The sequence below is a fragment of the Lonchura striata genome, chromosome 10 (assembly GCF_050655825.1).
Source record: "Lonchura striata isolate lonStrDom1 chromosome 10, ASM5065582v1, whole genome shotgun sequence".
Lineage (NCBI taxonomy): Eukaryota > Metazoa > Chordata > Aves > Passeriformes > Estrildidae > Lonchura > Lonchura striata.
In genome coordinates, this window is record NC_140712.1 from 21996847 (window position 1) to 22010730 (window position 13884).

At 43.0% G+C, this 13884-nt stretch overlaps 1 protein-coding gene across 3 annotated transcripts in view; it reads right to left on the reverse strand.

Moving 5' to 3' along the window:
- The window catches only part of ADAMTS17 (ADAM metallopeptidase with thrombospondin type 1 motif 17), a 165392-nt gene that overhangs the window by 113412 nt on the left and 38096 nt on the right, over positions 1–13884 (reverse strand). For all 3 annotated transcript variants that reach the window (XM_085588932.1, XM_021552577.4, XM_085588933.1), the window contains exons 5-7: positions 12884–12967; positions 12395–12552; positions 6319–6362 (exon numbers count right to left, since the gene is read on the reverse strand). In XM_085588932.1, the coding sequence (XP_085445058.1) occupies positions 6319–6362; positions 12395–12552; positions 12884–12967 (286 nt within the window). The remainder of the gene's footprint in view (positions 1–6318; positions 6363–12394; positions 12553–12883; positions 12968–13884) is intronic.

The following is a 13884-nucleotide window of genomic DNA, read 5'->3' on the forward strand; positions in this document are numbered from 1 at the left end:
GCAGGACGTGTTTGCACCTGCACTAGTCAAGCTGCACAATGATTTAGCACATAAAGTGATTTATGAGATGGAGTTGAAATCAAAGAATAAGGCCAGAGTATCAGAAAAAATACCAACAAAGTCATGGCAAGTATTTTCCCTCGTGACTTAACTCTTTTCAATAAAGGCAACAGACAGAAGCTTTGTTACTCATCAGCTGGACACTAGGCAAGGATTTGGGCTGGAGTCCTGGATTCCTGAGGGGGAAGGACCATAGTTCTGGTAGCCACTGAATTTCTTTAAGAAAGCCAGGCTGGATGGGACTGGAGCAACCTGGTTTACTGGAAAATGTCCCATAGCAGAGGGCTGGAATGAGCTGGGCTTTAATCGTCACAAATCATTCTCAAATTCTATGATAATTCTATCAAGATGCATTTCATTCAAACAGTAACAGCACCACCCTGTATAATGCTGAGATGCGATGGCCTGGAGAATATTTACTGAATAGTATGTTGCCTGGTAAAGTACTAGGGGTCCTTTCCACAGCATTTTAGACTGTTGCTCACTTGCATTTATCAAAACACATCCCCATGAACCACTACTAAAACCATGGGAGAAGGCAAAGCTTTCAAGCTAAAATCACAAACATCCAGCACCAGCTTGGGGATGAGGCACAACAAAGACAAAAGCTCTCAAAGTCTGAAGGTCAGGAGGGAGCAATCAACAAGAAAAGCAAGATTTAGGATGAGTAGAGACAAGCTAACAAACTAAAGGGGTGGGGGGGGGGGAAGTTGATGGGAATATTTTGGACACGCTGGCCTACATCTGACGACTAGGAACATATTTCAGAAACCAGCTTAAACATCTATGAGCATTAATTGCCAACAGCAGTTTGATGGAGGACATGAAAGGCCAGGTACAGAGCAGGAAGTGTGTTATTCCTCCCTGCTGACAGTGTTTAGTTCCAGCTCCCTGAGAACAAGCTTCAAACACACACCACACTGCAAGGCTACTGTTTTATCTGCTGGGATGGGTGAGCATGACAGACAGATAAATAATGGGAAAATAAAAGGGCCTGAAACACATTTTGGGGCTGAAAAAGGAGAATGATGTATTGAGGAGAACTAATGAGGAACTCCTGGAGGTTTATGAAGACTAAAGTGGAGTAAACGTAGGGAAATTCCGTGACCTCGGTAGGCACGTCCTGAGGTCTGAGTGATGGAAACCAGAGCCTGCAGGGCCCCTGGGAACAGCAGCCTCTGCCTGTCCAGGCCCAGCTGAACAAAGACAACACGAAGGAACAAAACTGAGAAGAGCTCCTATGAGCTCTGAACTAACCCCAGAGAGAAAAAGGGGAAAAGGAAAGGGAAGGGAGTTAATCACGAGAACAACTGAAGGTCTGCGAGACCTCCGAGCTGGGAACTGGAAATACATGGAAGAGGGAAAAATGAGAAATGAACAGAAAATCTGTAAGTAATCCTCTCCCCACAAAACACTTGCATTTCTTTTAACTATCCAAGTTATTTCCTTCACCCAGTACAGGAAACAGGGAGAAAAATTTAAAAGTTGAGATAACTGCGAGTCGATAGCACTCACATTGATAAATTCCCAAAGAGTGATCAACCACCTATTTTCTACAACAACTCCTTGCAGCAGGACAATATGAGCTCCCAGCTAAGGACAGTACCTTTTTCAGCCAAAGAGATCAAGAATCCACCAATGCCCTCAGTACATGGAATGAATAAAGACAAACCTAAACAAGACTACTGAGCTGCAAAAGAAACCCAAAGGCAAATAAAATTCAAATGCTCTACTCTCCTTAACACTGAAACCAGAATGTAAGATGGTTTCAGAAGGGTTGCATGTCTCAGGCAACATCTAAGAGCAGGACCAGCATCCTGACCCCAATGAAGCCACCACTAAGATTCTGAGGTGGGTGTAAGCAGGATTTTCCTCTGGTCTTTAATGCCACAAGTGACAGAAATTTGCAGTTCTGTGAGGTCCTTTTCTTTCCCAAACACCAAATCAACTCTACAATGTTTCTTTAAGACACACTTTAACCTCCAGTGTGCTCATTTTAATGCATTAAGCTGGGTTTGGGTTTGGTCTGAAGCACAGTCCCAGGCTTTTGCTAAAGCCAGGCACTGCTGCTCTAATGAATTGTTTTAAGCAGCAGGTATTTCTATTTATTCTGGCATCAAATAAAAACCCGCCCTGGAATATACAGAAACATTCAACATGAACCACTATGGAAAATGTTTTTAATGTGAGAATTCCTTTTCCACTCAGAGTAAACCAGCTAGTCTTTTCCCTTTCCTTGGGGATGAATTCTCTGTTGGCAGGGCACTGGAATCAATACAACACAGGGAGGAAGATTTAAATTAACAGTACAGACAGTATACACAGAATTGTCTGCTGCTGTGGACAGGCCAGCCAGAGATGGCAAGTGGCCAAGGAAAAGGTAAAAATGTGCAGTCCCTTATTCAGGTGTTTTACATGGAATAAAAAAACCTACTTGGAGACACAGACCACAGATCCTTTTTTGCCAAACCTGGGCATATTTTGAAACACTTTACTGTGATAAACAGCCAGGAGATGGGAATGTTTTTCTCCAAACACTGATTCACTTGTGGAAAGAGTCTGGAAAACTATGTTTCTCAATCACTTCCACTCTGTGCTTGGTTTTCTCCAGGCAGCTATTCCTTCAGCTCAGCCTGCCCCTCTGCAGTACACACACTTACTCTGCTTTCTTTTCCCCAACATCAAGCCACAGAGGAGCACATGTGACTGCAGCAGAGGTAAAGTCATTTTTAACCAGGGCAATTTAAGGATATTTAAGACACATTCTCATTTTCCATTTCCCAATTCCACACTGCCCCCAATTTTATTATTAGCTGAATACAGGGAAGCTTCAGCTTGGATCTGGGGTAACATGTACACTGAGGAATGAAGGCCAAGTTTGCTTTGAAATATGCAGGATCATTCCTAACTAACCGTAAAGCTGCTTATTTGGCACTGGCAGTGGAAATATTGAACGAAAGGGGCATTCTCAATCTGCTTATGTCACAGAAAGGTTGGATTCTGACAGTGTGCAAGGCTCCAAGCTGCAGCCTGATATTAATAGCAAGACATTAAACTCACAATTTGGCTGGCTGGGAGGCAGCTCTGCTGGAACACAGATTTTTCTGCAGGAAACGGCAGCTCTGGGTGAGGGATGAGCCCGAAGCAGACTCGGGAATTTTCACTGGTGTGTGGTAAGGCTGTGTCACACAAAGAGAACCTTCCTGCTCAAAGGGAGGAGCAGATCCCACAGCAGAGGCTGCTGGACCACAACTGTTCCACACAGGAATACTGTTTTCCTTCTGTCCACCTCCTCTTGAATCCATCCATTCCCAAGCCTACCTTACCCAGCCAAGTGGGGCAATGAGCATTAACAAACTATTTCTTACACAAATGTGGTTCTGTCCCATGGTGCAGGCAGTGGGGTCTACACCCCAAGACATATCTACACATTTTTCCCATTTTTGAGCTTGTTTCTGCCATTATGTAACCCTCCACATTACCCTGGCAGCTGGGCCAAGAAAATTTGAACCAAGTCCCCAGAGCAACTGGTTTCAGTGAGGGGCCCCTGCCAGAATACAAATACAAACCTCCTGCTGCTGTTTTCTTGCTGTGTCTGCATGGCAGGCAAAGATTCCAGACAGGTTTTTCAATATGGATCTTTCAGAGCACAAATGAACACCTCTTATGAGCCATTTAAACTTCATAATCCCACTTCCCAACAACAGCTGGGCCTCAAGGCTTCTGCCAGAGTAAGTTCTGCTTCCTTATTTCTCACAACACAAAGAAAATCAAGGCATTGTCACTGAAAAATAACATTATCTACAGGACTCAGAGTCCTCTTATTTCAGGACATATAATCCAACCGATTCCTTAGAGTCTCTTGAACATGACTAAGCAACATTAGATTTTGGACATGTACTGCATCACACCCCCAAGAACCCCACACTCTTTACAGGAGACCTCTCTAAGCCATGCAATCTCCTGTAGCTTTGCACTCAAAATCCTCATTTCACAGAGGTAGACAGAAGCATTCAGAATGCAAGTGACTTGCCAAATGTCACAAAATGAGTCAGTGCCAGAGCTGGGAATAGAAATCAGGAGTCTAAGAGTCCAAATTCTCTGCCTTATATAGAGCAGCAACCTCAGTCTCCTGGTTTAGGAGAGCTCACTACATTTACAGGATGGCAGCATTGGCACTGCAAGGGCCAACCTCAGCCATAAGCAGGTGTAAAAACACACATGCACCTGCTGAGACCATGTTCTTCATCTGTTCAAGTGTAAAGCAAGAAATGAAAGCAAGCTGCTGTTGTAGAGAACTTTTGGGGAGTGCAACAACCTCAGCATAACCATTAAGACCAAATGTGATGTCACTCACTGGACTCACTTCTTGCTCCCACAGGCAGTCCTGCTGATTTGGAAAGGAGTATCTGGGAGCTGGAGTGAGAAACAGGAATCTGGCAACAGCAGAGATGGTTGAAACACAAGATAAGCCTTCCCTAAGCCAGCATGGAGGATCAATGGGCATCCACCTGTCTCAGTTGTTGCACTCATATTAAGCCCAAGTCAAAGCCATGCTACATTGCTGCTCATACCACCCAGGTGTGTGCACATGGCATGGAAGCTTGGCTATTAAAAACCTATTTATCAACAACTGACACCTACTTTTCCCAATCCTGACAAAGAGAGAATATCTTGCATGGTTAAAATTTGGTACTACCAACACTAATCACTTTCTCAAACCAGCTGCGTGTCACGCACGAGCATTCATTAATTTATTCTTCCTCTGCCATGAAAAAATGCAAATGGCACAACAAGGCCAAATGGGGCACAGAAAATGTGTAAGTGAAGATATAAGTGCTTTGCTGCCACATAATCAAATGGCAGAGGAGAAGGTAGGAAAAGCAGGACTGAAGAGAGCAAAGAGGCCAGACTGGTTTTGTCCCAGGAATATTCACTTTCTAAATATCTTGGACAACTGTGCTGGAAAGAGTAACAAGTGAGTTTAATCTTCATTGCTGTGATCTACTTTCTCCACTGCAGCCACAGTCTGCAGCAACTTGCAGCACAAGAAATAACTTGGGTATTGTAAGAACAGAAAAGAAGTCATAAAAATATTTCCTTAGTCATGTTGTCTCTGGTAATATAATTCCCTGAATAGAGATCTTCAACAATACTCTCTTTAAATATGGAAAGAGCTCTGACTTTAGTCAGCATGTGTATTCCATCAGCTTCTCTTTTTTTTTTTTTTAACTTCTTTATTGTATCTTACCACAGCCACCTCCAGGTGCAGGCACACAGTGTAAAAACCTTCCTCAGTGGAAGTGTTTTTCATTGCACACAGAATAAGCACATTGTGAGGGATTCCAAATGGAAAAAACTTGAACACAGAGGCCAGTCCTTGCTCATGGGTATATATCCTCCAGCCCTGTATTTCCTTCTTTCACCTGATGCCCACACCAGGGAGGGAAGGAGCTGCATTCCAAGAAGAGCCTTCCACAGGGCTCCTGCTGAAGGCACTTCCCTCCCTGCTCTGCATCACCCACTGTCCATAACCCCTGCAAGTGTCTCCCTGAACACTGGAGTGTAACAACAGCTGAAAATTAGGATCCATCCCAAGTTTACACAGAATGGAGGATGAGAGGCCACCTGAGGCAAGTTAAAAAAGTTCATGCCATCATCACAAGAGAGGATGGTGAGCTGTGTCTCCAAACACTGCTGCCACTGTGGGGATTAAAAAAAAAACAAAACAAGAGAACATGGTGAAGGTTACTGCTACCTGAATGAAATAAATAAAGTATTTAATGTGTGGGATGTAAGGACCCTGTGTCTGCAGGCTTTGGACACGAGTAAAGGCAGTTAGGAAGTAGGAGGAGCAGGAGGCTGAAAAGAAGATTTAACTTGGCTTTCCCACAATGAGGTATTCTTCTCCAGTGACTGAGTGCCAGCTTGATCTGGGAACGTCACACAGGTTCTCACAATGGGAAATACACCCCTTAGTTAGCAAATTCTTGTTTGAGGTGAGAGAACTGAAAGGAACATTATACAGACACACCAAGAGATAGTTTCTTCTGCATCCAAAGAATGGATTAGAAGGGGTTAAAATGTAATGGCTTATTTATAGCTCATACCTTACTCAGCTAATCCATATCTGCATCACAGAGGTACACAGAACAGCAAAACCAACATTAAAGCAAACCAGGAGTGCAAGATTGCCCAGAACACTCCCCTTAGCACAGATGTGCCTATCAAATACCCTCCCATGCCTCTTGCACTTACCCACAGTGTCACAAGGCTCGTCTTTGTGCACGCAGAAATCTGTCCTAGAAAGAAAAACAGAACAGAAGTGAAATGTATCCTATGCCTCCAGACCAGGAAAAAGCAGTTGTGCATGACTCACATATCATGGGTGTTGAGGTCTGGGGATTTTGTAAGGCTGCTGTGCAGTCTACATGATGACAACACAGATAGCAGCCCTGATTGCTACTGAGATTACGGGCAATTATGTGAATCAGCCCCATGTACCACAGTCCAATTTAAGAGACTTAAGAGTCAGCACCCAGAAAGCCCTGCCTCAGTCTGTGATGTCACATTCATTCCACAGCTGGATTAAAACTGAAGCTCTTTCCACAAGAGAATTGTAACAATAAGGAGCAGACACCCTAAAAGACAGTGAGAGGAGAGGTGTGGGGCACAGACCAAGGGCACAGAACTAATAATATGTACACAGAAATTCTCAGTTCTTCAACAGAATAGAAAAGACCATGAAAAAAGCAGGACTAAAGAGAGACAGACAGATGTTGACACAGAAGAAGAAAGAGAATTTCAGGATTTTCCTGGTAACGGGCAAATTGGCTTCAGCTAAACTTATTACAGTCAGATTTGCCATGTTATGGTTTGAATCCAACACAGAGAGCTTCAAGAGACTCCACTTGGTTGCCCACATCTCATCAAGGCAGAAGACACTATAGATGCCAGTGGCATCCACAAATCACCCAGGGATCCATAGAGTTGTATTAAACAAAAACAGAATAAAAGCCTTGAAGCTCACCATCAAAGCACTGACACTTAATGTGAGAATGTGAGATTCCTCATAACAGAAAAACAAGTGTGTGTGGGGGAAAAGTATTTTATAACTAAATGAATAGCTTGAATACATTTCAAGATGCACTTAGACCTAAACTTTTAGGAGCTCTCTTCACCAGAATTGCTTTGCAGTGCAATCCACAATGAAAACAGAAACATCACCAGTGCTAAAACATTTCAGAAGTTCCTCAAGCCGAGGGAAGCTGAGGAACTGCAGTCTATCACCTTGGCTTTCCTCACCCTGGGAATAGGCAAGAGAATCCTATTAGTAAATCTGGAGTGTGCCATTTGAAATGCCTGAGTTCCCTTGGGATTTGGAGTGTAAGAGTTTGGCAGGAGGAAGATCAAAAATATTTTGAGAAAGATAAATACTTCAAAAAAGAAAATACTTAAGAGAAATATAAAAATAGATAAATATTAAAAGTGCTCTTTCCTTGAAGAAAGTTATGAAACTAGAGTTTATAGGAAAAGGGATTTAAGGCCCAGGACTGTGGCTGATGAATCCAGACCCTCTACACCAAACTCCTTTGAAAGCCACAAATCAAGCTGTCAAGGGCTTGGAAGGAGAGCACAAACAGCCATTACCAGTTCTTGTTCAGCAGACATGGAAAACCAACCACGCTTCAGTGCAGAAAAACCATAACAACCATCAAAGCGTTAAAAAAATCAGACAGGAACCAACCAAAAATCGGAAGCTACGACCACACACCAGCCTCAGCTTTCATTTTTCACTGCAGCCTGTGTCTCAACACCTTGGCATTCCAGCCTTCCCAAGGAAGACTAATGACAGTCTCCTGACGGAGCTGGCACCAGCACGCCTGCTCGGCTTCCCAGAGCCAGCTTGACAAAGGTTTATTTAAGGACTTATTATGTTATATAAACTGCTAAATCAAACAGATGCTTTTCTTGTGACAACAGATAGCTGAACTATTAGTGGATGGCAGGAGGCCACAGCTAAAAAAGCCTCTCTCTCTCTCTCCAAAGCCTGTCCAGCCCTGCAAATAATGCACAGAATTTCTGCTCCTCATGCTGTCCCACACCAAAAGGCATCTGGCACTTTTTGGCAGCTCCACAGAGGAATTACCACCATGTTATTAAATAATGGGTAAATAATCCAGCACAACTTGCAGACTCCCCTACAGAGGTAGAACAACCCTTATGTGTGAAGAGAGTGCTGTGAATGCTGTTTGGTCAGGGAAGGGCTCAAAGCACATCATCAGCAGAACTGAACATCGCTGGCAATTCAAGTATAAAACCTGCTCAGCCCATCCTTAAAGCTGTCATAAAGGAGAAGACCAAGAGACTACATCTTCTGTTCAAAGGTATGTACAAAAATGCCAGGATTTAAACCATCTGGACCATTGCAAATATTTTATCCCAAAACTCTGTGGCCAAACAGAAAAGCACATCCAGACCTTTAGTCACAAACCAGCTCGGTGGGTGTCTCAGTCTTCTTCCAAAGGCAAGGACACACCTCATCACAAAGCCCATTGCTGAAACTCCTACAGTCCTTCCCTGGCAGCCAGAGGGAAAACACAGCATGGAAAGGTGTTAAGAATGATCTGTCTCACCTGTGGCTCAGTCACACCAGTGATTTAAATGGCTCCATCCTGGCACCTGACACTGATCTAATTTTAAAAAGGTTTCAATCGCAGGTATCTCTCTGGCACATTTTTGAGCTCAACTGCATGGGTAATTTTGAAGTGAAAGCTTGACATGACAGGTACTATGATACTCAACAATGCAAGAAAGGTATTTTAATATTTATTGCATGTGCAAAGGTCTCTTACCACAGAGACATAGTCCCGTTAGCAGAATTTTTACAGAGCTCTGTTGAAATAAAACTACTGCAGGAGCTGCAGTTCAAGTCCAACATCTGACCTTATCACACAAGGTCTTGGATAATATATTGAAATCACAGCTCTAGCTGTGAACCAGTTTTACTCTTCACTTTTAGCCATTGACTGAATCAAGCAGGACATGAATTCTCATCCTGTGACCTGTGAAATTCTCAGTCATTATCATGTGTGGTACCCAGCAGAGGTTTCCCTTGGCATAGTATATAACAATCCTCAAAAAAATGATAACAAGTTAGTTGTTTTGTTCAATAAAAATAGCCAGAAGAGCTCAAAACTCCTCCTACAGTTACTCTTCCATCTGGCTCCCACCAACTGGAAAAAAATACCTAACTGTGCTAAGCTGAACTCTGCAATTCAAGTCCTTCCTGTGAGAAAGAAGGACAGAAGTTGAACTGTGCAACAGGAATAAGAAGCATTCTGTTAAGTGGCCATTCCCAGCATCCTTCAAATGACATCTTTTGACCAGTCTAACCCTTGAGGGTCATAAAGCTAAAGGACACAGGAAACTGGTATAGTCCAGAACCTGCCAAAATAAACTTTCCACATCCATAGGTACATTCAACAGCACTATGTGCCCAGTTTCCTCCATGCACAGTGAATTCCTCCATTTGCCCATTTAATGGGAAGGCAAAGAGCTGGAAAGGTGGAAGGGAGGATCAGGCTGCAAATGAAACAACTACACCACTGTGTCAGGAAAAAACAGTCTTTGCATAAAGACAGCTCTGAACCTGTCAGTGCTGGGACATTTTTTGTTCTGCTGTCACATCATCTACATCTAATATGTGACCCAAACACCTCCAGCCAGGAGCTGGGATAACATCAGTGCGCCTGAAGATTTCCCAGGGAATGCAAAAGACAGAGGGATCAAGAGAGGGAATGTATTTCAAATGAGACATGCTTCTAAAATCACTAAGATACTGATTCTGCAGACAGAAGTTATTCTTGTCAGCTGCCTGTTATAATATGAAGTACACTATCCAAAGATGCCAGAGACTTAAATTTCTGCAAGTTCAAAACCAGAATCTGAATGAGGAAAGTCTGATGGTTATAGAGACCACAACACTATATTCAGACCTTCAGGGCTGTGGCAGATTATTCCCACTGTCTCACTTATTCACTAAGCTGCACAATGCATCTAATTTCACAGGCACAGTGTGTCCCTTACCTGGAACTCAGGTGGATACCATTAAAATCCCACAAGAGTAATATTTGCCACCTACATAATCTACTTTTACATACAAATGAGGATATGGGAAACATCACTTAGAGGTGAAGTTTCAAAAGGCAAGCGTGCCTTGGTGTTTCAAATGAACCCAGCCAGATTGGAACCAGAGGGATTTCTTCAGAGCTTGACCCCAAAGAATCTGTTTCTAGTCCTTAAAGCAGCTGCAGCTGCTGAAAATTCAGCTTCTGCTTTTTCTGGCACAATTGCTTGTGCTGGACATGCTGTTGCTCGCACATCCTCTACCACTGGTCCATCTGTACAGTCTGGGGAGGGTCCAGGGACACACACACACACACGTTTCCAAAGCCAAGAGGAGAAAAATTCATTTCCCTGACACAGGAATGGGGCTGCTGGCCCAGAAGTCTTCCAAACAAAGCAGCATCCTCCACGAAGCAGAAGCAGGAGGGGTTAAGGATGACAGGACACAGCAAGAAGGATGGAAAGACTCCAAGTGCACACTGGGACTCTCCAGCAGCAAAAATGCTGCTCCTGTGCTCAGCCATGTGCTCCTTGGCCTGAACCTTCTCACCAAAGCTCAATCTGGTTTCTAACCCAACTTTCCCAGCTATTTCCCAGCTATTTCCACTGCAAAACCCTGCAAATCCATTGAATGATTCCTTCTACGAATTCTTCTACAGCTCTTCCTCAGCAGCCTGAGTCCAGCTCATTTAGCCTGACATCATGCATTCAGTTTTGAGAGCTGCAGAGGTGAAATGCTCTGCTCATTCCCCTCACCCTGTGCTCAGAGCCCATCAGAAGAGATTCTCTCTATCTCACTTGTCATGCAGGACAACTGGATACCCAGATGAGTTTAACAAAAATGTTAGTTATTTATTTAGGCCCTGATCCAGTGGAGCACATGCTTAACTACAACCAGGATGTACAGCCTGTTGACTTCAAAGGAACTATTTCCCCTGTCTAAACTGTTAAATATCTGCACAAGTGCCTGGTGGACTGCACTGAATACAGAGGAGGGAACAGGGTTTGGGGGAGCTGCACACATGTCTGTGAAGGAGATTTCTCAGGAACTTTGCTGGCCTCATGCCCTCCACACCAGCTCTTTCACTGAACACTCACCAGAATCCCATGGACAGTTTGCAGTGGGGCTGTTAACACAAATCTAACACTAGAGATTATTACAATCACGATGGCAGTTTATGCAAAAATATGTATTTCTACTTAAATTGTTGGCAGAGAAAATAAGTGAAAGAGGTAATATTGAACTGCAATACAGACATTTCCTGTCTCAAACTGGGGGAGAAGGGGGTAGGAAGTAGTGGTTTTCTAGCACAATGAGCATCCACATTACACCTTAATTTTGTATTCACTTTAATTATTCAGAGATCGCTTCTGTAAAAATGAATACTTCTTTTACATCTTAAAGGATGCAAAAAACTTAAAATACCATGAATTTGCTATTCAGAATTTGTGGTAACTGTGGGGAACATGGGACTTGGATTGTATTGTGAAGTTGAGCTCAGATAGAGGAAAAAAAGACTGTTGTCCCTACAACACCCTTTTTCTTGCTTTATCTGATGTGTTTAACACATCAGTAAGTTCAGAATTACAGTGGGCAAAGAATTTTGATTAAATATTTCTATAAAGATCATTTCACATTTGAAATAAATGCATGAGCTTTCAAATACACAAACCAATCAGGAATTACACCCCTCCTATATCTCAGTTGTCATAGAGGAGAGTTGTTGAAGTGGTTATTTCTTTGGGCAAAGAGAGAAAAAATTAATTTAGTTTATGGTATTTCTCTCCCTCTTTTTTTAGGAGATAACTCCCTCCCCACTGCTGACACAGTGCCTGCTCAGCCGATTCACCCCTAATTGCACACAGAGCACCTGAGCTCAGCAGTGTTCTCAGCTCCACACCTTCCTTCTCCTAGAAAGGAGGGCTCCAAAATCTCCCCTGTATTTTCCACTCCTACCAGCTGGTGTGAGAAAAGCACCCCTGTGCTACAGCCACATCCTGACCCTGACTGTGACACCTTGGCTCAAGAGGAGAGATGCTTTTGTACAACCTTGTTAAGAATGCACAAAAACAAGAGAAAGCACTTTCACCTGAGGCATCTGAGCAGCAAATGTATCATCTTTTTCTTAGATTTCTGCTCAACCAGATCTCTGACCATGGGGGCATTACTGCTTGAAGCAAATTGACAAACCAGACCTTCCCATACCTGGTCACAAAAACAGCAGCATCCACAGGAGGGGTGTCATCTCTGGCACCAGGAACCTGGTTGTTACCAAGGTATTTTGCCCCACCATATTCTTCATTTTGCCACTGACAGAAGCTCTCCAGAGACCTCTCTCCATGATGCCCAATGGACAACTTTGCCTTTGGGGGAAAAAAAAAAAAGATATATAAAAGGAGAAATATCAGCCCCAGTCTTTAGATAAAGCATCACACCTCTCTGTAACAGTTAACTCCAGACTGGTTTGCAGCTACAAGCAGACAGCTTTACCAGGAAGGATAAATAAAAGGATTCTGGTTCCTTTCACTGCCACAGACCCTGTATTTCCCACCTTTTACACTGCCTGGTGAAGTGGAACAGGCAATTCCTCACAGTTTGTGATCCTGAGGCCAGACATGCCCCACATCCCCCTCCCACCCTGTGGGACACCACAAAGCAGCTCCAGGAGCAGGGGAGAAAGGGGTTGGAACTCACAGGGCGACTGTGCAGCAGGACTAGTTTGGTCACTCGAATGTTGACTTTAATCCCCAGGCTTTGATGCTGGAACATGTTGTACACCTGTCAAAAAGCAAAGAAAACATCCAGAGCATATTAGTAGAAATATCAAGACCTAGTAATAGTAAAAGAAACTAACTGTGACTAAAGTTAGACATTTCTCCTTTTAAAAATTGACACAAAAACTCCCCCCAAATGGATTGTGCTACTACACTCAATACAATAAAGAATTTTAAGAGTCGCTGTGAAAAGGAGAACAATATTCCAAAGGAACTCTAAAGAGAAAGTCTCAGGAACGTGGACATACGCTATGAAGCATTCAACTAACATGGATCTTCAGCATTAAATATCAGAGATATCTGAATGCAAGATGAAATAATGGTGTGTTTTAGACTTCAGGAAATAGAATGGAAAAGCAATTTCCCTCTGTTATTTTCATATCTTATATAAGAGAATAGTAATAAGGCAGCACATAATGACACAAGCCTCAGGAAATACAAAAATAGCCCCGGAAACTACCTTACTACTTTCTCCAGATTTTGCATTCCAGCTCAGATACTTCACCTCATTTTTATAGGTTAGAATATAAGATCTTAATTGATCCCAGAGTTTTATTCCACCCTTTTCTCACTGTACAAATGTTTTAACTAGACAGTATCAAAAAAGGTGAGGGAAGGATTTATTTCAAAAGGTGTAAAATGCCACATAAAAGGCCTTGGGTTAATATTGTATCCCCTACTTTGTCAAAAAAACTGAAATCAAGACCAGTGAAAAGAGACTCCTGACAAATGGGAGGCAGGTTTGGCCCCAGGTAAGCAATATTCCTTCCTCACAGCTTGTTTGGCTACAAGCATCACTCAGGCTCAGAAACTTCCTACAGCAAACCCAAGACACGAGCACATCTTGCACATTATGCTTTCAACGCTTGGTGTTTTTCCTATTTGTGCAAATGCTCCAGAATGTGCTCAGTGGAAGAAGCT